The 27,965-nt window shown below is 41.1% G+C and overlaps 1 protein-coding gene across 25 annotated transcripts in view; it reads left to right on the forward strand.

Moving 5' to 3' along the window:
• Positions 1 to 27,965, forward strand: part of ANK3 (ankyrin 3) — a 381,574-nt gene that overhangs the window by 309,122 nt on the left and 44,487 nt on the right. For 19 of the 25 annotated variants that reach the window (XM_069796003.1, XM_069796006.1, XM_069796005.1 and 16 more), the window contains 7 exons: positions 985 to 1,087; positions 7,056 to 7,162; positions 14,790 to 15,014; positions 18,024 to 18,178; positions 24,941 to 25,152; positions 26,941 to 27,148; positions 27,726 to 27,822. In XM_069796003.1, coding sequence (XP_069652104.1) covers positions 985 to 1,087; positions 7,056 to 7,162; positions 14,790 to 15,014; positions 18,024 to 18,178; positions 24,941 to 25,152; positions 26,941 to 27,148; positions 27,726 to 27,822 — 1,107 coding nt within the window. Of the gene's footprint in view, positions 1 to 984; positions 1,088 to 7,055; positions 7,163 to 11,156; positions 11,190 to 14,789; positions 15,015 to 18,023; positions 18,179 to 24,940; positions 25,153 to 26,940; positions 27,149 to 27,725; positions 27,823 to 27,965 lie in introns of all 25 variants that reach the window. The other 6 variants (XM_069796013.1, XM_069796016.1, XM_069796014.1 and 3 more) reach the window with 1 other exon arrangement.

The raw sequence follows: 27,965 nt of genomic DNA on the forward strand, positions 1-27,965 counted from the left end.
ATGCCCTTTATCATGTAAAAGTCTGCTTAACGTATGCCTACAGTGTGTAATTAAGATCCCAGTTCTACTTCCAGCACAACGAGGAACGTGTGCTAAGGGACTAGAAAAGTTCGATTAGCAACTACAAAATGCATGAAATGAGTTGTAGAGTTTTGAGTCTGAAAAGTGTCGCTAGTTTAAAAGTGTAATATGTTGTTGGATGTTGCTTTTTATTAATTCACGTTTTTTACTACTTTATTTTCTGTCACGTAGCAAGCATGTCTAGGCCTGCAGCATGTTTTTAGCACATACCATAATGTATCTTCCAGGGTTAAGTGTAACACACTCCTACATTGATTTAATTGCAACACATTCGGAGAGATCATAGTTCTTTCTAAATAGTCTAACATGCACAAAATAATCCCCAAAGCATTGGAATCTGTATTTAATCATCAATAAACAAATTTCTTCTCTTTCTTCTTTCATTTCAAAATTATTATCCTTTTTTCTAACTAAATGAATAACTACAGTATAACAAAGTCAAAAGTGGTTCAGCCACAAAGAGAACGGCAACACATAAAACTTGCTCTTAGTTAACCTGCTTCAGCAGTCTGAGCCATATGGGCAGGCGCTGTAACCTACCCACAGCTCCCCCGGGACCTGCTCTCGTGGGTCTCCTTTCAGGATTAGGGCATGAAGACATTTATCAAAGTTCATCTAAATACTTGAATACGCTTTTCTAGATTTATTCTAAAGCCACGGCATTACTGCCAAAGCAGTAAACATCTGTTTTGATTTTACTTGTGTATATTGTAGGGAAGGGGATATTTACCATAGTCAAATACTTACTATTCCATTTTTTTCCCTTGTATTTATTTCACAGATTATGTATGTTTTGCCATCTTATGCTATCCCTGGAAGTTGCATGTATTAATTTTTTTATTTTTATTTTTTGTTCATCTCATTGTCATCTGCACTTTCTATGGTAAATGGTAAATACAACAGCCTCCGCTCCTTCAGTTCGGATAGGTCCTACACGCTGAACAGAAGTTCTTATGCCCGAGACAGCATGATGATTGAAGAACTGCTGGTGCCAGCAAAGGATCAGGTATGTGCTGTGTCTCTGCCACCAGGTATTTGTGCTTCATATTTATAGGGGATGACAGGCTGCAGCCCTCAGCCGTGCTTGCAGAGACTATTGCTACTCTCTTAACTATGGAAAAGGGAGAAGAAAAGAACTGAGAGAAAGAAATTGTGGGTTTACCACATTATGGTTTTGATCCTGCAAGAGGCAGGGTGATGGGGTCCCAAACCAAAAGAGTCTTTAAGGGACCAGTTAGGTTTCTGAGTATGGGGTTGTCCATTGAAGTCAATGGGAGTATCTTTGAGCTTAATGTTATGTGTATCCTTAGAGTGCTTTGATAAGCCGGGAGCAATGTGTTTTACACTAAGCAACCTTTGTCTGTACTGTATAGCCCAGGGAATACGTTCGCCCGCATGGAGGGGACTCCAACTGCTGTCCTTGTTTTTCCACCCTTGGGAAGAATTTGGCCTTGTAAGGATTAAGCTATTGTGCACTAGCCGGTTTATGTATCTTCCAAACATTTGTGCAATGACTAATACAACAAAAGCAGAATCTTTTGACCTGATTATAGCGTGGGAAAGTGTTTCCAAAAGCTAATGCTGGAGATGATGAGGTTATTGTATGCTTTGTTTGTAAGTTCCTCAGCATTTTGCTTGGTAGACTTGCTTCAGATTTTCAAATCTAACTGAATTACTCAGGAGTTTCTTGATACACAGAAGGCAGAGATCTGCTAGGAAGTTGAATAAAAATTCACATAGATATCTTTACTTGGGAATTAAAGGACTGTGGAGTGGAACTGTTGTTTGTGTCCTGGAAGAGCATAAGGTGGATTGTAATGAAACGGAGGTTTTCTGCTGCCATTTTCACAGAGGTACCTCTCAGCAGCAGCAATTATTCCCGCACGGAGGGTTATTGATCTCAGAGGATGCTTTCATGGGGGAAAGGGTCCACAGAACAGCACTCATGCATTTTAAACTTTGATTGTGTTAGTCTGTAAATTCTAGCATAGTATAAATTTTCCAGTTTTGCTACAGCTTTTGCACACAGTTTTGGTAGCTTTATGCCAATGGCAGAAATTGGATTCTGTCTTTAGCAACTGAATGTTTATTATTAGGTTGTAACTTTCAAAGGAAATGCTGTAAACTTCCAATAACCTTGATTTGCAATGGCCAGCTAGGGAGAATTTCTGAACATTGCATAGCAGTAATTTTGTTGCTTTTGTTTGTTTTGAAGTTAGAAAATAAAATCTGCAACTACTGGCACTGGGAACAAGAAATGATATTTCGGGGCTGAGAACCTGAAGTTACTCTGACACTTCCTACTCCTAAGCCTTCATTAAACCTTCTTGATATGATGGAAATTTCAGAGGAGAGGAAGGCTCTTCAGTCTGAGAACACATTACATTGTTTTATGATTCTGGCCATTTTTGTGATTACCATCAAAGTAGATGGCATTGATTTAGCAGCTAGGATGTATTTGATCACATAACGAGACTTAAAACCAGCGCTATGCTGAATAACGCCTAAAGAACATTGTCCAAAGCGTGCACCATTAACCTGCTTTGTATTACAAAATTCCACTAGAAATATAAGAATTACTTATCTGTACATGGAGGTGTTGCAGTGACACCACATCATGTACAGGAGCTCTACTTTAGGGCAGACTTCATATCCTCTACGAGTGGTCGTGGACCTCTCTTCTTTCTAGAGGATCTCTTGCAGTGCTGGTTCCTGAGCTGAGAAGGCAACAAATATGAAAACCTTCTAGTGCTGGTGCTAAGCACTAGTGTAGGCTGTTTTCATTGCGTTTGTAGTCTTCGTATTTTTGTGATTCCAGTTTTTGTCTGGCAATGATTGTGCAATTGTTGCAGTTCAGTGCTGGTCCAAATTTGTCATGTAAAATGAAGCCAGGCTGGAGGCCTTGCTGACAGTCTAGTTGTAAATGTTATTGTAATCTTAATCCTCTACACAAACGTCAAGTTTCTCAAGTTCAGGAGGGGATCAGGAATGGTGAAGGTGGTAGTGGAAAAAAATGTCAGTCCTGTCTTGAGAGGTTAGTAAAACCATGATCCCCTGAAAAAGAAATGACAGTGAAGCAACAAACTATCTTCATGAAACAGGGAGCCCCGCTAAAGCTTTCTGCTACGGCTTCTGCAAACCTCAAGGTCCTGATAAAAAACATATCCATCCTCTGGAATTCCCGCGTTCTTCAGCCCAGCCCAGACCTATGGTGGTAAGCTTTACAGCTCTTCGGCTGAAGCGGGAGGAGTGCACTGGGGAGATGGAGAATACCCCTGCCTCTCTTCTTCCCATCCCTCCCCCTGTACGTTACTGGGCTTCTAGATGATCTCTGCTATGGCAGTAGAAAGCAGGGGAAAAGAACACCTTATGTTCCAACAATGGAATTCAGAGGAACAAAGATCATTGTGGGTCAAAACGAGTATCCTAAAAGTCCACCTGGAAACTGATGGGAGTTAAGGCTGTTTTGGGGTATCACGCTACTTTGAAGGAGCGAGCCATTGCCTATCTGCGTATGCCATTTCTCTTCTTTTGTAAAGCTCAGACCTGTCTGGAGGTCATGACAACAGCAAATTCTCATAGTAAAGGGAATTAATTTTATCACAAATGTAAGTATATAAAAGAGTAAGGGGCATTTGTCAACCTCTTGATCAGCTTAAAATAGAAGATCCCATGGCCACCTCTCCCCAAGATCACCGGGAGACTTGGGACTCTAAAAAGAGTCAAATGAGGAAGATTTGAAACCAATCTTTACTGAACCTGACTGTCAGCATGACATGTTAGGTATTAGAGAAGAGTTTCTAATAATTCCCTGACAAGTCTTGATATTCTCCATTGTTTGCATTCGGTGGTTTAGTGCTGGCCCTGTTGAACAGGGCAGTCTGAGTCCAGGCCATACTGTGCCTCATAACATGCCTGGAGCTAAGTGAAAATTTGTGTCCTGGTGCATTACCATGGATGCAGCAACTCAGACCAAATCTGAATGACTTTCTCCATGGAATAATTTACATCAGCCTCTGAATTTAATGAGCCAAAGTTAGGGTGAATCAGGCTGTCTGTTACATAGCAGCTTGCTGAATCTCTTCTGTATGGGTAAATTCATCTGGGAGGAAGCATAAATTCTTCTGTTTGCTAAACTCTGATATTACACAGCCTGGATATTCAGTTATGCAACTAGCAGAATCCTTGCCAGCAGAACCATCAGTATTTTTATATATGCATTTGCATCTAATGATGCCACACCCTTTAGCAGTGCATATTTAATCTCCCTTGGTCCAGAGAGGGAACACTGGGACCTGACCAAATGCAGGATGAATCCTGTGATTTGATGTCACTGATGATGCGCCATCTTCTGGACTGCTTATATTGCAATTTACACAGGAAGATTTTTTTTGCCTGCCTGGAAAATCCAGCATCTCAACAGACTGACAAAATGAGATCAACAGATGTGTTCTGCGTGTAAGATGCATGTGTCCAGCTCTTAGCTGTTCCTACTCTGTTTCTCTGCCAAAATTATTGGCTGCAGGCTGTGTGCTTTTGCTGGCTGTAAATATGTCCAAGAGATCTGTCTGAGTGCACTTTGTCAGAAAGGAATGCGTCAAAAAATATGGTCACCTGATATACAGACAGTATCTCAGGACAAAGGAATAGACCAAGGAACCCTATGTACGTGCAGGCAAACATACAGCAACTTGGTGAGCATAGTAGCACCTCTATCTAGCATAGGTTATTTTAGAGTGGCGGTATTTCCTTGGAAATTATGTGGCCCTACGTTTAGTTTTCTGTACCACACTGCTGAAGGAACTTTGGCGTTTTTCATCTGTTACAGCAAACACGATCCCATGTTTATTTGTTGATGGATGTGTCCTCGTGCATGCCTGGACCTCAGTGCAGTGACACTGTTATGGCTTAGCAGGCATTTGAATGACAAACACTAAATTGTGGTGTTGTTTCTACACATTTCTTTGTTTCTTTGTTTTGTCCTATTTTTGATGATAATCACTGAGCAAAGGAATAAATTTATTTTTCCTTATTTAAATTTTTACAACTTCTGAGACCAACTGTCTGGATCTTACGCTGTTTGGTATCAAAAGTAATAATATACTCAGAATGAGCTCTTACAAAGTTAGATCACTTGAAATAGCAGAAATCCACAGGGATGGCTTTCCTGCCTAAACTGCGGGATCTTCAGGAAAAGTAGGAGAATCCCTAGTGTTCTCTTGGAAGGAGTTAGAAAACTATCTTCATTAAACTAAATTATGATACATTTTTCAAAATGGTGCTAATTAAATCCACTGCCATTGCTTCATTGCCATTGTTTTAATGGCATTCATTTTATCTTTTATATCTGATGGTCTGTTTTGGTGTTTAACATACGCAAGTTTGCCCATTATTGTTGTTGTCTGTGCTTGAACCATCAGGCCTCAAGTAAGCATCTTGCAGCAAAAAGTTTAATAAAAGATTCTATTAAAAGAGTTAAGGTAGCAAAAGGAGGAGGCATCGAGCCATGTGCCACAGTGTTGGACGGGTGACAGAGCAAAGTTGTACCCTGCAGATATTTCTATTGATTGGCAGTAAATTATAACGTCAGTGGTTTTTGGAAGGAGACCTGGGATGCTCGTTTGAAATAAATGTCTAAAGTGAGAAGTTTTTTGGAAACCCCAGAGTGATGGGAGGGTTGCAGGTTCTGGCCAACAACAGCACTATCTGCTTGCTTATCTTGCGGAAGCTTCTCAACAGAAATATTTTTGTGTGTTTATGACTGTCTTTGCCAGATTTACTACTAATGCTGGTATTTCCATTCAAAATAATTCATTTGCACTACCTGTGTGTGCCAGTACATTAAAAAAAAAAAAAAAATAGAAATAACAAAACTTCCCTGGCTAGAAGTGTGTGCTTGGCTCAGTTTTGACTTGAACCCACAGAATTTGATTTGAAAACAGCCCATGAGGTTTTAGTCTTAACAGACTGCACTCTCTCGATGTATTTGCCTGTAAGCAGAAAACCTACTTACAGGAAACGCTGACATCTTTAACACCGTCTTGGGTGAAGATAGTCTGTGTGTATTGCGTGACAGCTTCTTGACTTAGTTTTATTGATGTAACTTCTCGTGGTGCTTCTTAAATTGTTTAGAAACTTTCATATCACCCTGGAAATAGGGGCATACATTATTTGAAGAATTCATTTGTTTAATTTCCTAGGAAAAAGAACCAAAGAAAAAAAGAATATTTTACTAGAATGGCTTTGCTACACAGATAAGAGGAGGATTTATAGTGTGAGACCTTTTTGCCGGGCACAGGGTGCACGAGTGTGCATGCGCATGTCCATGGGCGGCAGCAAAAAACAAATTATGCCTCAGTGTCTGTCAGATGGGGCAGTTAATTATAGCACCAGCGTGCCAGCGCTTCACAGGGTTAAAGCTATTTTTATAGAGATGAGTAGGGGCAGTGGCACTCCAGAAAACAGTGTTCATGTTGGTTGTACGTGTACAAAGATAAACTAAACTCTCCTCCCACCGGGAGCTTGGTCATGCATTCACAGCTTCAATTAAACTCTCAGTGAAGTTATTCACAGGTTCTGCTCGAATAAGGATCTATCCAATGGCGTTTTCTGTGGGGGAATATTATACTGCCTGTCTGTATGGTGTATGATTGCTGTACAAATGGTAATAATTTTTTCAATATTTTTAACATTGCACATGTAAGTAAAGATTGAGAGAGACATAGTTGTAACTGAAGGAAGTGGGAAAAGCAGGCAGAAAGAATGTCTGAAGGTACATAAGATTAATTTGTCTGTGGATTCCATGCTTCTGTTACGGGATTTCCAGTAATTTAACACCTGGGATATCAGCACTTTATGTGCAAAGGGGCCAGATCTAAATTTAATAGAATTATATTAACAAGCTTGCATTTAAGACAACTGTTTTTCATGTTCATTTTAAATTTCAACTCATCTTTTTTTATTATGTTTTTAAGCACCTGACGTTTCAAAGGGAGTTTGATTCCGATTCCCTCAGACACTATAGCTGGGCTGCAGACACGTTGGACAATGTTAACCTTGTTTCAAGTCCCATCCATTCGGGGTAGGTCACTTAACAGATTTCCTTTTTCTTTAAATGTGGAAGTGTGTTGTTAGCTGAAGAATACAGCCTGCTGTAATGGCTGATAACATGCCTATTCCTGCTCCAGTTGGAGCCAGTGGCAACATTCACGCTGACTTCAAGGAGGGTGCTTAATAGCAGGAGTCAGTCTAAATTCTTGCATATCAAAACAAAAACTTGCTTCTGCTCTTAATTTTCTGAATGCAAAAACATTGTAATCCCACAGGCTTCTTTTTAATAGTCCTGTTTTGCTTTTCTGTTGCATATGCTTTGCTTTTAAGTGTCATAAGGTGATTTTGTTTGAATTGTATTAAATTATTTGGAATATGAAATCGGAGACATAATGTTATGCTTTCTGTTCTTTCCTAGAGGAAAAAATGGGGGGTTTTAATTTAACCTCTTCTTTTATTTATACCTCCAAACTCCTGCCTATTCTTCAGTATCTGTAGTTTGATTTTAGTGGTACTATTCATTTATTTATGAGTCATCACTGTAGTTGTGGTGCTTCTTGACAGTAGACTTGATTTAAATGCAATAGTAGTAATGTTTGAATGCGTATTGTAAAAATCAACAAATAAATGTGTAACTGAAAGGAATTATTGCATATGAGATTGTCTAGTATAAATATTTGTCGTTTAATATTCAAGATCAGGACATAAAATTTCACATCCTTTTTAATTTACTTCCCCATTTTGTGACTAGTTACATTCTTATAATGAAAACGAGTGCAGCACATACCAAAAGATTTCAATTCCAAAATAGCAGTAAGTCCTATAGATCTAAAGCTACAATCCCACATTACATATAAACACCTGCTTCTGCTGAACAGATCTATACAACGGTGGATTTTTTTAGGTCCTGAGCTGATAAAACACTGCATATGGTCAATGCTAGAGTTGAAATTTCAAGAATTGCAATATGAAAAGCTGAATTCTGTTGGTTATCACGGAAAGGTATGTCAGCAAAGGACCACAGAGAGCTAGTAGTCCACCCATTTGCATTATAGCAGGGTAAAATGCAGTTAAGCCATTCCTGAAATATATTTAATTTCTTCATAGTCACTAAACGTAAGAGATTCTATAGTCCCCCAGCTTCAGGAGTTCATTATCCTTTGTTACGATATTTCCTCCACCGATATTCAACTTAAAATTTCTTTGCTGCAGATTAAGCCTATTTCTTGTCGTACCCATAAGAATATCTTACTGGTCTCTTAACAATGTTTTATATGTTGGAAGACATGTAGTCCTCTCTTTTATAGACTAAAATGTCCCAGATCCTCCTAGGTGGTGCTTTCCACATTTCAGTGCAGTCTTGCTGCTGTCCCCTGGCTCTCCCCATGTTCATGATAGCTTCTTTCTAAGCCAGGATCGCTACCTCTTTGGTCTGACACGACATACTTAATCTTAAGCAATCCCACAATGAGAATTATCATTTTAGTAACTGCAGTTTCTGTTGAGGGATGTTTGCTAGAATTTCTCGGTTCTTTTCTGAAAATCTGTGGTCTGGTTATTTTTTCCATGTTTTGTGCTTATGTGTTTGGCTTCTTCCCTCTGTTTGCATTTGCCTTTAGGGTATTTCAGTTTGTTGGTTCCAGACCCTTTTTCCATTTTAGCAAGATAGCTGTTAATTCTGATCCTATTTTCCAAAGACTTTTCAGAAGCTAATGAAGACATTAGCTTAGTACCTGGCCCAGGACAGCACAGTGAAATCTCCACTTGAAGTTTCCTTTCAGTTTAACAGTAAAGCACTGATGGTATCTCTTTTGAGGTAACTTCTCAGATGATTGTGTACTTACCTTGCCTATACTGTACCTCGACTGCTTACTGAAATACCAAGACAGTACTTCCACACATCCACTGGGTAAGTTACCATGTCAAGGAAGGAAGTGAAATTCATTTGACATGAGTTACTCTTGCCACTTACATTTTGGCTCTTTTTTATTTTGAGGACTAGTGGTAGGTAAGTTGTAATCTCTTGATTATCCTTTAGGCCCTTGTAGATTGGATAATTGTTGGATAAATTATTCCTGTATATTTCTGGTAATTGGGGTTAGACTGATTGGTCTAAAATTTTCTGGCTCCCTTTTATCCTGGTACAAAATAGGTCTGATCTTTGCATCCTGCCAGTCCTCTGGGACAATACTTGTCAGCCCTTAGCTCTTCATCACGCTCACCAATGATACCGACCCTCCAGAACATATATTCTGTGGACATGGGATCTTTCACATCAGCTAGTTCAGATCTGCTCCCTTTGTGCGTCAGTCCTCGCTAATGCAGATGTGGCCTTTGCTGCCCAGAGGGGAAAGGCTGCAGACCTGCAGCAGTGGAGCAAACTGTGGGGCTGCAGGGGAGGGAGAGGATCTGGGCACCAAAATATTCTCCAAGCATGTATAGCTTTTCTGACCTGTCACATTTCTCACTTGACAGATAAAGTCCATCAGAAATGATGTTCTGATGACTCAGTTCCTTTGTTAGGAAAAAACCCTCACTTGTTTATTTTCTTTTCGATTGCGGCCCTGTATTATAATATGATGCTGTTTGGTTTTCCCCATTATCTTCATCTAGGGGCAATCAGCAGATGTTCCCTTCACATCTTCCAGTACCTCAGCACATCTGATATGCAGTGGATCATGACTTTTCACTTCTCTTCCGTCAGTCTTTTTCTGAAAAGCAGCTCCTCTTCTGCTTGTTTGCGGTCCTTCATCCCCGGCTTTGTCCCCAGTTCTTTCTGTGGCCACAGGCAGAGGTATGCTGGCTGGGGTCGCCTGCTGTCAGCAGCCCCCGTGGGCCGGGTCACCCTGCGGCCAGGGCCTGACCCCACCACTCTCTGCATTCCTCTTCCTCCCCTGGGCTCTGCGATGTGCCGTGCTGGGGGAGCAACTCTGCAGTCCGCTCCCTCGGATTGCTCTGCTGTCCAGTTACCCACTGTCAGAAGAGAGCGTCCAAGTTTGTTCTCATTTCTTAACTGAGGCAGAAGGGGAATTTGGGGAGCAGGATGTGGAGATCCAGCGGTGTATCAGTGAAAGGGGAAGAAAGAAGGAATTGTTGGCAGTAGTTTCGACTCTTCTGGTTTTTCCTTTTTTAAAGCCAAGATAATGTTTCATGTTTTTCTTTTTGAGTTCAGATAAGTTGTTTTGCCAGCATATATTTTGAACAGGATCCACTGTAAGCAGTACATTGAAATGTGTCATGAATCTTGAGGCCTCTGGAAGGGTAGAGACCCTTTGCCAAAATGACCTTCAGCTTTCAGATGTGAGCTTACTCGTGCAACTTCCCCAAACTAAAATGTGGGTGTGCTCTCTTCATGTTGCCTTTTTTAACTCCTTGGTTTTCTTAGGCAAAAAAAAAGAAGTTAATGTGTCATGCTACCTTCCTTATTGAGAAACTCAGAAATACTGGATCCGGTCTTGCAAGGTGGAACACATCAGATTAATTATCGTTTACTCCAACATCCTGTATAGGCAGGAGAACTCATTTTTGAAAGCAGTATAATGAATGGCATGGACTGATACTTCTTTCAAGCATCCTGCTGTGCATATCTTTATACATTATACTTTGGAAAATAAATCGCCATAGAAAAGTGCAAGAACTGATTTTCCATGGCACAGTGGAGCGTGTTTTGGGAATTAAAGAGGTTGTGTTACAATAAATTCTCTGGTGACCTAAGTAAATCACAGATGCTTTTCTCTTCTCCATGTGCTTCTGCATTTCTCAGAGAAATTATGGACTTGTGCTGACTAATTAAATGAACAATTCCTTTCAGATTTTTTTTCCATGTGTAGCATATTTTATATGACATAGGTCATGATATGCGAAGCAAGAGCCAAATTATTTCTAAAGTTGGCCTTCAAATGTGTTGCTTTTGTTATTTTTCTGATTGTTACTTTTCCTTTGCGCTTATAATTGATATTTTCTGTTGCTTGCCTCTAATTATCTTACATTAATTTTTCCCATTTGCTTTCTAAATTATTTTGCAGCTATTCCTCTCCACTCCCTCAGTATGATTCAAGGTGATAACTCTGTGCTTTCTGTGAATCCTCATTTTATTTTTTTTATTTTTTTTTAACTTTTTTCCCACAGAGTGTGTGTAGATGTTTGTAGTGCATCCGCCCACATCCTCATCCCTTCTGTGTATTCAAGTAGAAATGCTCATTAGCATTTAGCGTTGTGTTTTAGAGATCATATTGTAGTTTCCATTATTAGTGCAGCATTAATTTAGGTAAGCATCAGCTACTAATCTTTTTGATAGAAAGTGCATGAAATATTGTTTGGAATTATTTTTATTGTTTTAAAAATTAAATCACTAATTTGAAAACTAAAGAAGGAAATAATTAATATGCTGTTGACAATGATTACCTTTATATGGGAGCAATATCCATAAAGGCTGATCTGCTAAAGGTTTTGTCTTCACTGAAGGCTGCAGTGTGGTGGTAGACACCAAAGCTGGCTGTAGTGGGCTAGTTCCTGCGGTGGGACACAGACTCATGTCAAGGGTTAATCTACCCTTGCTGTGAGCAGTGTGCCTTAGCAGTGCTAAGCCCCAGGTTCCCAAGGCTGGACTGACCTTGAAATCTACAGCCTAAATCTACCTGAGAACTTGGGGCCTGGTTTTTATAGGTACTTAGTCTTAACTTCCACTATTTTTTTAATTTTTTTTTCATTATTAATTTAAGTCAGTTGATTTAGGTGCCTAGAGATTTTTGACAATCCACTCTGACATGCTTGCGTCATTTAAATAGTTTGGATACAGAGACAACATCTTATCTGAGTGCAAGCTTTGGCATTTTTGCATTAGATGAGAAACTCCTTTTTTTATTAATTCTGAGCTGGCTTAACATGCCAGTAATCACGTACGCGATAGGCAGCTCTCCAAAACATTGCTGCTTTGTACCGAGCCGTCAGGCCAAGCCCAGCCTTGCCAAGCTCCCCGGGAGGCCCCTCTGTTGCTCCCCGGTGCACCGACCAGATGTGCCTCCCCGACCAGATGTGCCTCCCCGGAGCTGCTGCAGCATCAGCCCTGAAGGGATGCTCCAGCCAGCCACCCCTCCGCCCTGCGCGCTTCCATGTAGTCTGAAGTGGCCCCCTCTTCTCTGCAGACAAAACCCCTGCACTTTTTAAAGGCCGCCAAAGCACCAATTGTAACAGGTTCCTTTCAGTATTCTTCCTTCAGTGACCAAGGGCTATGGGTCCCTGCTTTATTTTTTACTTTGCTTCATAGTAAATTTTAATGGATTGTCTTGAACTCTCTTCACAGCTAGTCATGAGCTGGCAAGGCTCTGAAGACCACCCGTAGGCCTATCTTTCCACATGCTCAGTGGCATCTGCCTCCTACCATCAGCCTTCAACATCCACCATATAGAGCAGTTGCAGGGAGAAAAAGCAACGTAAACATGCTGACAGGCTAATAGTGCTCAGTGAGCAGAGCAGAGAGGGAACCAAAGGTCCAGGCTCTCTAGAGCTGTTGTCTCTGCTTGGTACAGCCTTCTGTTAGCAAACAGAAAGGTGTTCCAGTCAACAGAGTTTACAGACATCTGAGATCTTGTGATCTATAAATATTAACATAACTTATATACTCTATAACTTAAAGATCGAACACATTTTTTTTTCACATAGATCTAATATTTGTAGAAAGCGCTTGGTTAGCTATTCAGAAAAGATCCTGTCCCCCTGAAACAATTCCTCTTATGAGGAACTGGGATACCCTAGCAGCAACATTTGGATTTGTTCAATAGTATATAGTGTGTTTATCTAGGAGAGAAATGTGAATACAATTTATTTGTATGAAAACTACTGTGAAACATCGTGAATTTTATTCCATGTTTCAGTATTGTAAAGAGTCTGGGGCACAAGAAATAATAAATTGGGGTTAGGGTCATTTCAGAGGGCTGTTTCACCTCCCCATCTTTACTGATGGATTTTAGTTTGGCTTGAAGAAAGGCAATGTAGCAATTTCTTTATCTGGAATTCAGTTGGACAACCTTTCTGTCCTGCTTCATGTATTTACAGCTTGTATCCCTACCCACCTGTCTCCTGCAGACAACTAAAATACCAAGTTTTGATTACGCTCCTGCTTTTGTGCAGATTTTTCCCACCCTCGTCGGCCAGACTTCCGAATGCAGCTTATTTGCAGGCCTGGCCGATGCCCGTCAGCTGTTACTTTTGATATCCTGCTGGTCTCAAAAGCAAATGTAGCAGTCTTACACAAATTCCCATTCATACTTCAGAGCATTGGGGGCTTTTTTAAAGAATCTTCTTGACCCCCCCAGATTAATGGCTCTTACCCTTAGTTCATTTTACAGTAGGGAACCAGGAAATTGAATAGATTACCCTGTTAATCACGTGAAGGTTTAGTTCTTAAGGTGCGGAAGTTTTGGCAACAGCCTTGCAGATAGTGCGACCATACGGCAGATGTGCCAGCTATGTCAGCGTCTGCATATCATATAGAAGGAGCAAACCAAAAGTATATTGGCGTCAAGACTGAGTTGGTAACTCATGTCCCTCTTGATACTGGCCTGTTATTGCATCTTCTACCTGAAGCTATTCTCTCTCAGCAGCTTATGGGACAGAGGAAAAGGGAAGGTATTTTGGAGCACCAGAGCAGACCCCCCATACCTGTTTAGCCCTTCAGGAAGCTGTATGTTTTGATCCCTGTAAATTGGAAGGATTTTTGCTGCAGAGTTTTGAAACAAGCTGAAGTCTGGTTTTGGTTCTGGGAGGAGATTCCACCTTCCTGTCGCTGTTCTGTTAGAGACAGTAACACTTCACGTATGCAGCTTCTCAGCATTTCATAGATGAAATAAACTATGGCTATTAATGGTTATTCTTGTTAATATTCATTATTCCTTTGCTTATAAAAATAATTTTATTTTAAAATCTACCACTTGCCACTTACAAATATAACTGCTTACCCTTCTATTATTAAACGGAAAATTATGCATTGAAATGACACTGGCAAATGTGTTTTTGCTTTAATGTTGCTTTTTGCTAATGAATGTCATCTTAACAGAGGAGTAATGGCATGATTTCCTCCAGAGTGCCAGCAGCCTAAAGAAAGTTATGTACGTGGTATTCTCACTCATTCCCAATCAGTGGAAGCCCTTAGTAGCCTGGACTGACTGTCACCCATGGTGTCAGCACTCGCTCTGCCTGCCAGTGTTTGCAAATGAGACTGTGAGGAGGTTTTGAAGACTGAGATCCCCAAAAGAATAAGCATTTTTGATTCACCTTTTTCTACACTGTCTGATTCCTTTCTGCATGTGAGGCTAATTACTCTTGTTTACGGACAGTAGAGGTTAACAGTAACAGAGGGATGTTTTTAAATTCTAATAAACCACTACTAATATACTGTTTGTGTACTCTTAATCCAAATTACTCAGTAGCACGTGTTCATTTCACCGTGATGTTGCTAGACCTTTAGCAATTCCTGGTTTTGATAACCAATAGTTAACAAGTAAGTATAAGTTTTAAAAGAATCTTCATGTTCTTTTTAGTTTAGCTGGGATTGGGAGGACTTTTCTAATAACGTTTTAAAGACTATGGTGGTTGACTTTTTGCTGATCTTCTGCTTGTTTTGTGACCATTTTCATTGACGTGTTTCCTTTTTCCTACAGTTTCCTGGTTAGTTTTATGGTTGATGCACGTGGGGGTTCGATGAGGGGTAGTCGCCATCACGGAATGAGAATAATTATCCCACCACGCAAGTGTACAGCACCAACCCGCATCACCTGCCGCTTGGTAAAGAGGCATAAACTGGCCAGCCCACCACCGATGGTTGAAGGAGAAGGATTAGCGAGTAGACTTGTAGAAATGGGGCCAGCAGGGGCACAATTTTTAGGGTGAGTTGTTCTATGAATTTCATTGTTTACACTCATGTTGCATCTTTCATTTCTTTTATCCTGTGGATCTAAGTAGTTAAACATTGACTCTACCTCATTTGAGCATGTAAGATAGGCTACTTAACTTGAAATATTAAAAAATACCAACCTGCCATTCCTTCCAGAAAGTACCCTGGTATTTTAAGGGGAGCTTTGCCTCTACGATGGCTGCAGGGTGGAGCCAAAGGTAAGGAAAGCCATGAAAAGGCCAGGTCCTGCCCCCATCTACCCATGCAACCTGCCTTTGAAGTCAGGAAGAGTCACACGCCTATAAGCCAGAACAGGTTCTGACCCTCTTGCTTGTAGAGTATTGGAGAAACATCACTGTCACAAAAAAGTGCCCTAAAGTCACCCACAAGGACCCAAACATTGAGCTCTGTTCCCTATGCCATGTCATGTGCACGGCTCCTGCCAGAGTTGCTGGGAGCTGCAAGTCTTCGTCCCGTGGAGCAAAGCCACTGAGAGCAATGGTGGAGCACTCACTGTAGAGCATCAAGTAGTACAAAGGCTAGAAACTGACTTATTTTTTAAGCTTAAAATAGGGGAAACAATCCACTATGATGTGGCGCTTTTTTTCCTAATTATAAATTTTGTTCGTTACCATGAGTGGCACCCTGGTGTAAACTGCTGGTTCTGTCGGGAATGACAGCTTGTTCCTAATTTCCCCTTCTCGTTTCTCTTCCTGCTGCATGGATGTTATTCAGTAAACTGCATCTTCCTAACACTCCTCCCCCTCTAAATGAGGGCGAGAGCATGGTTAGCCGAATCCTGCAGCTTGGTCCACAAGGAACAAAATTTATTGGGTAGGATATGTACGGAAAAGATACAGAATGTCTACAGTTTTTCCTTTATTTTCAATTTTTGTTATTCCCATTTTATTTTCTTTTTAAGTTTTCTAAAGCTTTCAGTTGATTTATGTCACTGAAAGAAAATCATAGTGGCTTGATTTAATATAGCTCTGCTACTATCTTGTGCTTATAGGCATGTAAAATTCACTGCCAGCATTCTGCTTTCATAACTTATGTGCTTTTGTAATTTTTTAAATTTGAAGTGTTTCAACTGCATCAAATACATTTTAATACACAGTGACAGTCCTTTAAGTTCAACCCTGTGGTAGAGAAGGTATTTACAGGCCTTGAGTGAGTCTGTTTTGGGAAGAGCATTTGTAAAATGTGATCGCATAAAGTCTATTATTTATGAAAGATCATTTAGAAAAAATGTCATTATAAAGCCAAGTATGCTACCCAAAGGAACTGCAGCGTATAGTCTAAAAATGTAAGAATGTTTCCATACATTTTTGACTGTTGTTTTCAAACCATATTGTGAAATTTATTGCATTAGGTTTTCAAAATATTGGTGAGTGTTTGGTGTTCCAAACCTGTTCAATACCTTCTCACTGAGTATTCTTGTTAAATGTCATGCACAAAATTGTGTGGTTTCTAAATATTTACAGAGACAGTATCTGAACTATTAGCCTGCAAAGATTGTACCGTAGCGTTTGTTTTCAGTTTGTACTCTTTTTTGAACTGGAGAGTAAATATCTTAAGCAATGTCTTTGAATTTTTTGTATTTACTTGCTGGGCACAATGGGAGACAGCAGCTACATTCCTATTTCTTGTAAAAGGACGTGAGATTAGAGTAATAGCCTGGGTGTTCCTAAAAGCATCTAAAATATGCATTAATTAAACTGTCTTTTTCTATTTTCATGGCAAAAAGTACTATCTAACTCTTGTCCCTTGGTATTTAATGTGAAAACTGGGCTTCCAACTAGTTTATGTTTTTCCTCATGATGGCTGTTGTGATTTCCATGCTCAAGTAATTGATTGGTTAATGCACCCAACACTTTGCAGGTGTACAGTACCATAGAAGTGCTGCATACTTCTCCCATCATGTGATGCTACTTTTAACTGAGTTATTACGAAGCAGTGAAATCCTTTACAACCTCTGTAGGAAAATAATGATACTGTCTATTTAAGTGTCTTAAAGCTGCATAATCCATAGTTGTTCACCTACTGTGTGATTTCGGTCGGTTTGTCTTAGCATACTTTAAAACGCATATCCTGCCTGTGAAGTGTTTGGCAAAAGTGTCTGTTTTGTTAAGGAATGGCACACGAAGTGAATGGTGGTTTCTGTCGGTTGTTCACAATAACTGTTCAGCAATGCACTTGCAGTCCTCTGTTGAAGGTACATTGTCTGGTGACAGGTGTATTATTAACCACCTTCTCATTCCCTTTCCTTCCCTCCAAAGTGTTTGACAGTAACTAATATAAATGTGGTCATGATGTTGCTCAACTCCGAGAAATCCATTCTGAAAGGATGTAAACATTCCCCAGTGATGTTTACAGTGCTGGTGTTGCAGCTCTGATTTTGGGCGTGAGAACCAGAAAGTGAAGCTAATGAGAAACACCCCTTGTGTTTCACAGGAGCTACATCAACAGAGAGCCAGAGAGCGCTTTGAAAAGTTTGGAACTTAGTTTGAAGTTTAAAACCTTGCATGCACAGTTCCTGCTGCAGTCAATAGCTGTTGCATGCATTTCGATAGCTGGACTGTTTCTGAACTGACTTTGCCCCTTTAAATCCCTTGAGCCAAATCCAAATTTTGACTATGCTAATGCCAATTAAAAGTCAGCGGTGCTGTGTGTGCTGGAGGCAGGTTGGATCACCTATATCCTGGGAAAAATGAGCAGGGAGAACTCTCCTTAGCAAAAGTTGTGACGATTTTTTCATGTAGGCAGCTGTTTCAGAGGATTTACATTAAAAAAGAGCTATATATGAATATTTTCAAGTTATCTATTACTTATAGTTTAAATGATAAAGGATTGTGCAGCTTTGGCAATTAAAAACATTTTTACCATAACAGTGCTAACTATTTAAAATGACTGTAGTTTTCTTAAGGACTTAATGCCCATAGGAAATTAAGGGCAGTGAGGAGATATAGGATTAAAAATAATACGATTCCTTTTTCTCTAGCCCTGTCATAGTGGAAATCCCGCATTTTGGATCAATGCGAGGAAAGGAAAGAGAACTAATCGTACTTCGAAGTGAAAACGGTGAAACGTGGAAGGAGCACCAGTATGACAGCAAGCATGAAGACTTAACCGAAATACTCAATGGCATGGATGAAGGTAAACATTTTCTCAAAGTTTTAGCAAGCCTTACCTTTGTGCAGGCTTGCTAACACGAGCAGACTAAAGCAACCTAAAGTAAAACAGTGCAGGGGACATCTGACTGGGGAATACAGTGTGTGTTACATATTAAACTAATGGAAAGAGTGTAAAGAGAAATTGTTCAGCAGTGGCCTGGAGACATCCTAAAACGAGTGGTAAGTTTTGGTCTGAAGTCTTGCCAAGTTTAAGCAAAGTTGCACAGTTGCTTTACAGCATGAAGTTGAGAATAACATCCCAGCTGGAGGTAAGCGTGTTTCTGCTGCTCAGGCAGGGCCAGGTGAAGGTCATTCCAAACCAACGACTAAGTATAAATATCAGCTATATTAGACTTTCCCACAGATGCAGACCTCAGCCCATAGACCGTTCTTCTCTGAAATGGTATTGTTAGAGGTTGCCTCCCACAAATGCACAACCTGCCTTCCTGATGCCCATCTGGGAAGTCTGGCTCCCTTGTTTTGCTTGGACATTGCTGTTCATGTGAGAGTCCCTTAAGATGAGAGGACTCAGCTGTACACAATTCATCAGAAGCTGCTGTGACAGATGGTCCCTGCAGACACATCATGGGCGAGGGCAGGCTGGAGTTGCAGTGATCCCTTGGCACCACTGCTTTCTTTTCTTAGCAAGTATTTTTCAGTACTTGTGCTGATAAACCATTGCTTGAGCCCTTTGCATCTGAGTGTGAATGAAAGAGCTTGTGGTTTTGATTTTGGTTTTCTGTAAGGGTTTGTCCACCAGATTTTCTCTGGATAACCTCCTACAGAAGATCACAGTGTGGTGGGGTACAAGCTGCAGGAAAGTTCTTTCGTTATCAGCAAAAGCATTTGAAGCGAATGATCAGGCTGTGGATGGCAGCTATGAGAGGTATCTGTGAGCAGACTCTGCCTTTGATCTTGGCCTCTCCTTGTTTGAAGAGGGCAGCCCCAGCAAAAGGCATACTTTGAGAACACGGAGAGTAGTGCTGTTGTGAGGGGCTCCCTGGATGTCTGAGATTTAGTGTTTGTACTGATTTCCCGGTCATCTGGGAATGGGAGCAGCAGAATGGGCTTTTGTAGTATTTTCACTTCAAAGTACTTGAACTGCACATGAGCTTGTGAAAACACAGAGCAATGGCAAAGATTTGCTTGTTGTACAATGATCTATCGTAGCTATTTATTTTGAAATAAATATAATAGAACCAATCAAGCAGTAGAGCAGAAACACTGCAAATGTTGGGTCAGTGGGTTTGGAAGAATACAGTAAACCTTATCACAGAAGGGTATCTAGAAGCAGCAGAACAGGCAAAAGAGTGAGCATAGCCCAGGATAGTATTGCTTGGGGAAGAATTACTTCAGGATTGAAGGCAGTAGCTGCAGGCTTTCTGAAAGAAAAATCTCACCACCACTCCCTCCTCCTCTGTGCACTAGCATGAGATAGGGAGTAATGATTTGGCACTTGGGTGAAGTATCAGTGCCTTGTCAGTGGTGAGGTAGTCAGAACTGATCAGCAGCATGCTTACTTGCTTCATGTGCTTTCCAAACTGAGCTTAGTTCAATTTTGGGATAGGAAATCTGGGCACAAAACCACTGTTCTAAAGTGCTCCAACTTGCATCACTTATGAAAGAGCTCTCCAGAGGTGCCATATGGATAAAGTCACATTTTGCAGAGAAGACAGCTCAATAAATAAAAACACTTTGAGAGAGGTGGCCACGAAGCCCTCGGTACTTAGAGCCTAAAATAATAATCTTCACAATTTGGAGTCAGAGTACAACTTTCTGATTTGTTGATGGTTTCAGGTGATTCTTCCCTTCTGGGGAGCTGCTGTTTGAGGTTAGTGGGTATATGTACAACCAGTGAATCACAGAAAGTGTGATGGACACTGGACTATTCCCTTAGAGGGAAAATATTTGGCACCTTAAAAGCCAAGCCACAGAAATGCCTTTTACCAATCCAGGCAATGAATTATGAGAGGGAAAGGAGAAAAAATCCTGCAGGCACACCCAGAGCATTTTGTTGATTATTCATTCAGTTTATTTTAGCTTAATCCTTCTCTAGTTAGGAAAACAAAACAATAAAACCCCCATACATTAAAATAGTACAAGGGTCCTGACAAAATTCTGCTCCAGTTAAATGACACCTTTTCTGTGTAAAAGGTCTTCCAAGCAATGACATAAAATTACAAATTTGTGGAATTGAGAGTGGGTTGTTTTTTTTAATGTGAACTTTTACTGGTTTGTTACAAAATACCACAATTAGACTTGGCTCTGAAGGAGTATCTTGCATGTCAGAAGCCATAACTTTGGAAGAAGTTTTATTCCAGGTATGAACCAGGCAGAAGCAGTCTTTGGAATAAAAAGCAGCCATGTAGTCAGTTATTTCCAGAAGTTCAGTGTGTCTTTGCAAGAAAATTCACCTGCACAGTCATCTCTAAATGCTATAACGCTACAGGAGTCCCCGTTTTTCTATTAAAAGCAGCTGGTCCATTTTGTGTTAAACCTGCTGTAATTCACTAGTTCTTTCCTATCTGTGTAGTGAAGGAGGGCAATCAGACTTTTATTTCTAGCTCCTTAATACACTGAATTTTTAAAGATGCAGTTTGCTTCTGTTTTGTTTTTCCTGTTTTGCCCTTCCACTTGGCTAGCGGGGATGAGAGCGAGGACATCTTTGCTCCTCCTTGGGGACTGCTGCAAACCCGCCTCTTCTTCACTGGAGGTAGCACCATCTGCTGGAAAACCTCATCTCAGACTCAAAATAATCCAGAGCAGGAGGCAACACTTCAGGGCACTAAATGCAGGATTAAATAACAGCAGAACTTTGCTTTTATTATCATGAGAGAGCAATGAACTGGGATGTAAAGAGTCAGTTTTTCTTTGGTACCATCAGGTTTCTGCTTATGGTGCTGTACTTAGGCAAATATAGGGAGGAGGAGTATGGGGAACATGGCATTTTTAGGAAGAGAAGGAGTTTGGTTCCAAACACAGAGGGTAGCAATTCACAGCTCTCGACCATATTATATTTCTTTAAACTTGAATCAAGTAAAATATATTTCATTTTATTTTTTAGGAAGAAGCTCTCTGTCTTGTAATTGGTAAATAGGTTACATTTTCAGCCAGGCTGCTTTTAGATATAATATGTGTTTGCTTTTTACATTCCTGCACCCTTTACAGGTACCTGTAGACAAATTGTAGGCATAAATGCACACACTGGTGTAGCTAATCTTCTGACAGGCATTTGCAAACTAGTCAATGAGCCAAGAAATGCAAATATTTGTGGCTACAATATGCTTGCAGCTGCACAGTGTAATTTCAGATGGGAAGCAGGAGTTTTTACATAACTTCTTCTTTGAATCTATAGATCAAACCAGAACGTGACCTTGTTTATGCTTGAAGTTTAAAATACCGCCATAAATTGCTCTGCAGTGATTTTGCCACACTTCCAAGAAAAGTTTTTAAACGTACTGCTGTTAAACTTCATGTTGTGAATGGCAAGATAAAAGACTGCGTAAAAATAGACAAAAGAGCACATAAAGGACATTGCCTTATTTGAGGATGAGACCTCCTCGTGGCACTGGCAGCGTCTAGTTATGTACAAGGGTGGGTGTAGTTACCAGCATTTTAAAGACAGTCTCACTGCCCTCAGTTTCTCCTTGCCCCTTCCCATGTGCTCTTTCTGCCTCTGTCCATCTCCTGTGCTTTTCTCCACGTGAGCACTGCCTCCTGGGTGCCCCACTTTTAATACAACAATTTCTTAATGGGCACATCTCTGTATGGGGGAAACGGGTATCCTATGCTCGTCCCACCTTTCAGTCGCTGCACAGTGACAAGGTCAGCTCTGCTCTCGCCAGTACTGCAGGAGGGTTGCAAAATTCAGAGAGCTGTTCAGTCTGCTAAGTACAGGTGAGATTTGCTTTTTCAGTGCTAGCAAAACTCTTTTAAGGCCCTGGTAAGGGAAATCAGCTAGCAGAACACACAAAGACACCTCTGAGCTCATGAAACAGCCAGGTGTTCTGTGACTTCTTTTATTCTGTTTCCAGTCAGAAGACACTTGCTCTGTGTTACTTTACCTGAAAGTAAAAAAGAAAGGTATTAGACGTGGGATAAATTTGACCCACAGCTGCCTCTCACCTGACAAAACTGGTGGGATTGCTTTTCTTGACCTGAGCCACCCTATGTGAGGTCCCTCTCTGACCTTGGAGGACATGGCTGGGTTTCTCTTCTCCTGTCCAGGAACTGTAACGTAATGCTCGTGTGGCAGCATGGACTAGAGGGTGGGGAGGAGTGATCTTCCTTTCCTCCTTCCTTTCCTTCTCTCCATCTCCTCTCTACTCCATCACTCCCACCAGCCACCTTAAGATAAGTGTACCGTATACTTGGGTGGCAGGGGAAGACATATATGCACAGAGTATTGACAATACCTTTCTCTTGACTTACTAAAAATTAATGGCCATAGGTGTTCTTTGGGCTGTTGGCACAAATCTGGGAGACAGTGACATCAGGACACTGTTCCCAATTCTGCCACTAACCTTTCTGCTTTACGTCTCTCTGCTTTGCCATCCCTATCTGTAAGATGAGGTGTATAACATGCTTCTCTGTGGTTAAAACACCCCCACAAAACCCAACCAACCAACCAAAAAATCCTTTGAGGTTTTTAATTGAAACACATTGCATAGGAATGAAGTGTCAGCAGCTGAGGGAAATAGTAATGATGATCGCTCTTTCTGTAAAATGCATGAGGTGTGTTCGAGAAATGTGACCTCTCCCAGGACTAGTTTTCCCTGTTTCATTAATTCTGTCATGCTAACGCTGCAATTCTCATGGCAGTCACAGAGGTGGTTTGATCACTCATCATCTTTTTTTTTCTCTTAGAGGGCAACTTCATATAGAAGCTTACATATGTATTATCCAAACATAACCTACCTATATATAGTCCAACGCCTCTCCATGTCTGACTGTTGTTCTGCCACTCTAAGCTTCACATCATCTTCCTCCTCTGAAGGAGAGTGCCTGCCAGGCTCAAAGAATTTCGAAATGTTCTTATATAAAACACTATTTTTCTACTTCAGGAGAATTTTAATTATCCTTCTTCTCTGTGAGCATTTTACAGAGGGTTTAGTCTCTAGCAACAAACAGGAGAATGCATAGGATTTACCAGTCAAGATCATACCTGCCTGGGAGTTTAAGAATCCAGTTTGTCTCCTGCACAAGCCACTGCTTCCAGAGGCTGCAGGCAGAATATCTAATTTGTTAGAGGGCTTCAGATATCAATCTCTGAGTCAAAGTAAATGCAAGCTGACATTATGATAAGAAATCATCCTCTTCTGGTAGGTACATATGATCCACAGCAACACTGTGCAATTAATCCAAATTACCTGCTGAACATTTTAAAATGGAAAAACTGACATTTTACCAAATTTATATTCTAATTCTTTTGGAGCTGTGTTTGAGCTTACATGTTCGGAGGAGGAAAATGTCTCAGTCACATAAAGAATTTTACAAGTGTCTTTTGTCTTGGTACCATTTCTGGTCTTCCTGCCTTCTCTTGCAGCATGTGATAGAAATGTCATCTTTCAAGGAACAAACTTTCCTCTTTAGATATGTGGTGCTCTTTTTAAGGAGGAGAATAAGAGTGGAAAGTTGTGGAGTGCTGGAATGAAACCCAGTTACAATAGCTAAAAAGGCCGAGTGCAGAAAATTACAGGAGAAATGCATGACAGTTGTGTAATTATCTCCATTTGTGAATAGTGTTTATATCACAGGGGTTTCACTAGTCCATATATATTCACACACAGATACAGTTGCATAAGTAGTTATATTTGTCACATATCACAGAGGTTTTTCCTCAGTGCACATATGTCTATGTCATCTGCTTAATTAGTTAATATGGGTAGGTACTCCATGCATCTTTCTGAGACCTGGTGACCCTATGAGCTGGGAATGTGGCCGAGAGCACTAATTGTTGATGACCTGTTTCTGTCCCAGTTGTCTCTGAGGGTACGTTAAGTTTCTCTAGGAACTGAGGAGCACAGTGCAGTTATTTTGGGGCAGATACCCGAATGGCTGAAAGCCTGGTGTGGGAAGGGATCCTTGCTATGCTTTCATTGGTAGTGGTGGCAGAGCGAGCTCTGTCACATCCACAGTTTGCCAGAGAGCTCAGTGTCTGGTCAGGATTACCTGGATGCCTGTCTGGGAGATAACTTTCTCAAGTGCCTTAGCTGGGCAAACTCTGGATTGCACACCTGGCGTGAAGTTAGGTCGTTCATGAACTGGGATTTCCTGTGCGTTTCTGCATGTCGGAGCTATGTGAGGGAACAGGCTGGAAACAAATGTCTTTTGAAGGTGTGCACAGAAAAATCAGCGTGCTTGTGTACTTCCGGATATAGCTGAGAGAGGAAAGAAGCTTGACCGTCTCCTTCAGGCCTCCTTGGACTTCCACGCTGTGTGACAAACCTGCCACCCTACAGCAGCTGCTGCTGCAGAGATTGTCACACCCTAGTGCTTAGGGGTCCTGGCAGATCTGTGTGTCTGGTGCTGTTGGCCCTCATTGTCAAGGTTTATGCGAAAGTTCCCAGAGCAAACCAAAGCTAGATAATTAATAACACTGAATATTTTTTTTTTCTCCTGTGGTAAATAAAAAAAAGACTTCTCAAGCGTTTTAAGGCATATTCAAAACCTCACACTCACAGATGGGTCTGGTATGAACGTGGGCAGGTAACGCCTGAATGTTTTAACTGTCTTCTCCCACCAGAGCTGGACAGCGTTGAGGAGCTAGAGAAGAAGCGTATCTGCAGGATCGTCACAAAGGATTTCCCTCAGTACTTTGCAGTGGTTTCGCGAATCAAGCAGGAGAGTAACCAAATTGGCCCAGAGGGCGGGGTGCTGAGCAGCACGACGGTGCCACGCGTCCAGGCATCCTTCCCCGAGGGTGCTCTAACCAAAAGAATCCGCGTGGGGCTCCAGGTAAAGGTGCCCTCGCGTTCATATCCGCAGCGTCTACAAGCACACTGCTGGTCCTAATGCATGAGGCTTGCAGCCAGGGAGCCTGCTGCTCCTTACTAGTGGGTTGCAAGGCAGGTAGTATTCACACACACCTGAGATCTGAACTGGCACGTGTCTGCCTGGGCACGCTCACAGCCTCTCAGTGTGCCACGGTACAAGTGATGCACAGTCCTCCTCCCTGTGGCAAAAGCCCAGCTCCCCTTTTATCATCACCTTGAGTATTGATTAGCATCTGAAGAATGGAGAGAAAAGCAAAGACCTGGAGCCACCACAGCCTCGGTGATACTGTCTGCCATCTTCCTGGTGGCCGCAGCTGCCAGCAGCTAGGAGCTGCACAGCTGCCGTGCGGTGCCAGTCTCCTGCAGCCAAGTAGCAGCTTGTGATTGGTGTCGCTGGGCTGCCCTTTGCCATAGGAATGTGTTTGGTAAGGACTGCATGCAGCTGTTTGCCAGCTGCTACTGGGTCAAACACCTCCCATATGCATCTGTTGTAGCTTAGGACATTCACCATTGGTGTTTCTAGCAGTGGGTGCAATCTGGGAAGAGCAAATAGCTTAAACGCTCCTTAAACAAACTGCGCAGAAAGTGGAGAAATATTCTGTAGGAGGTATCTTTTTCTTTGAGTTCTGTTAATTATCACTTAAAATTACTTAATAACCTGACAAGTCTGATGGGTTCATGAAATAGGGATGCTGGTTTGGATTCCAGTGCTTGGAATTCACACTGGAGCATTTCTGTTAATGATATTTCACATCTAAAGATGATTAATCTTGAGAAAATGGAAGCTCTGCTATTATGGTTATACAGCTACTTTTCCAGAGCTCTCCAGTGTGAAGGAAGCATGACGTCTCCATATTCAGCGTTGTGACTTCTGAGATTGCAATGTAGCTACATATTCTATGCATATCAATACATTGTGCAGTTCAAATAATGCAGCAAGTCACAGGTCAGCCTGATTGAAATAGACTTGAAAGCTTAAAAAAAAAAAAAAAAGGCAAATGGATACAAAACCCTGTTTCCCTTAAGATGTCTGTCACTTTTGAGTTCAGGTCTTACGTGACAAAACCAACAAAAATTCTATAGCATTTCTTCCCATGTTGGTTATTTTTCCTTTCTTCTCATATAAATTTCAAGGCACAAAATGGGGGTAGAAAGTCTGAAATTTGCTTATAGGTGTTCTGTAGATTAATGCATTCTCTATGAATTTGACCCAAACAAGTATTTCTTTCCTAATAATCAATAGTGGAGCAGCATAGGAAGCACTGAGTACAGAGGTAGGTTGGAGTACACGGTGTTCCTCAGGAGCATGGATTTGTGTTTGGCAATGATGTGAGAATTGTTCAGCATCTCCAAGGCAGAGTGTCTAGTCCTCAATTCTCAAGTGCAAAATAGGCCTCTTTATGCATTTTGAAATTGTATTTAATATCACCCATTGCTGTAAATTAAAAACAAAACGAAACATGCTCTGAAAAAGTCTCAGCAAATACTGCAGGCAACCTTCTGAGATTTATAGTTTTGCTCTACAAGTTAGCTATTAGGAAATCATAAGTGGGTTGTCGAGAAAAGTACTAAGCATGAATTGTACTAATAATCACCCTTGAGAGCTATTGGAGAAGGCTGCCTGGGAAAAAAAAAAGAGATAAAATTCTGCAGAAAATAAAAGGAAAATTGAATTATCTTTTGGAAAACAGTTCTGCATGTCTATAACCAATTTGTAGCTCTAGTTTAAATACTTTCCCTGTGTTGACAGGCTCAACCGGTTCCAGAGGAGATTGTCAAAAAAATCCTTGGAAACAAAGCAACTTTCAGTCCCATTGTCACTGTGGAGCCAAGAAGAAGAAAATTTCATAAGCCAATAACCATGACAATTCCGGTGCCACCTCCGTCAGGAGAAGGTGTAACCAATGGGTACAAAGGAGACACGACGCCCAGCCTTCGACTTTTATGTAGCATTACAGGTTAGAGAAAATCATGCTCTTTGCAAAGGTTTCTGAGACAGCAATGCCTCTGCGCTCGCTCTCGTAACTGTACAACTCGTGCTTTCCAGTAAGGGAACATTGGCGTGCTCGGTCCAATAGAGTTCAGATCAGTTCTCCCGAGCAAAGCCAGCTGAGGTCATTTGAAAGGCTCCCAGTGATTCCCTGGGCTTTGAATCTGGTCTCATGCCATTGTAAAAGAACTTTGCCAACAGATATTAAATGCTGGTTATATTTAGTCAGTATGAAGAATTTCAGCGTTGGCTATTAAATATGTTTGTCGGTAAAAGTCGTTTGCAGAAATAATTCTGCCCTAGGCGATATCAAGGGGTGTGTGGGGGGGGTGCTATTGACTTGTAGGTATGTACTTTGCTTACATCAGCATCATTTTCTGGTGTGTAACGTATGATGTAATATACAATGTATAGCTCAGCTGTTGGAGAATATTATTGTCTAGGTTCTCTTTTCATGTGTGAAGCAAAGTAACTTAAGATATTCTTATGTAGTCTGTATATGCTTGGTATTTGAAAGAAAATCTCCATGGTTTATATTTACCTAGGAGGTACTTCACCTGCGCAGTGGGAGGATATCACAGGCACCACTCCGCTGACGTTTTCAAATGACTGTGTCTCATTCACAACCAATGTTTCAGCCAGGTATGGTAACAGAGCTTGCCAAATGCACTTGGGGAGTAGTTTTCCTTGATTAACAAAGTGCGTAGTTGTGGGGCTGTTTTTTGGCTTTCTGTAAGTCTTTTGCAAGACTGATGAAGTGGTAACGGACCAGATGCTTCTTTGTC

This window comes from Haliaeetus albicilla, chromosome 11 (assembly GCF_947461875.1).
Source record: "Haliaeetus albicilla chromosome 11, bHalAlb1.1, whole genome shotgun sequence".
Taxonomy (NCBI): domain Eukaryota; kingdom Metazoa; phylum Chordata; class Aves; order Accipitriformes; family Accipitridae; genus Haliaeetus; species Haliaeetus albicilla.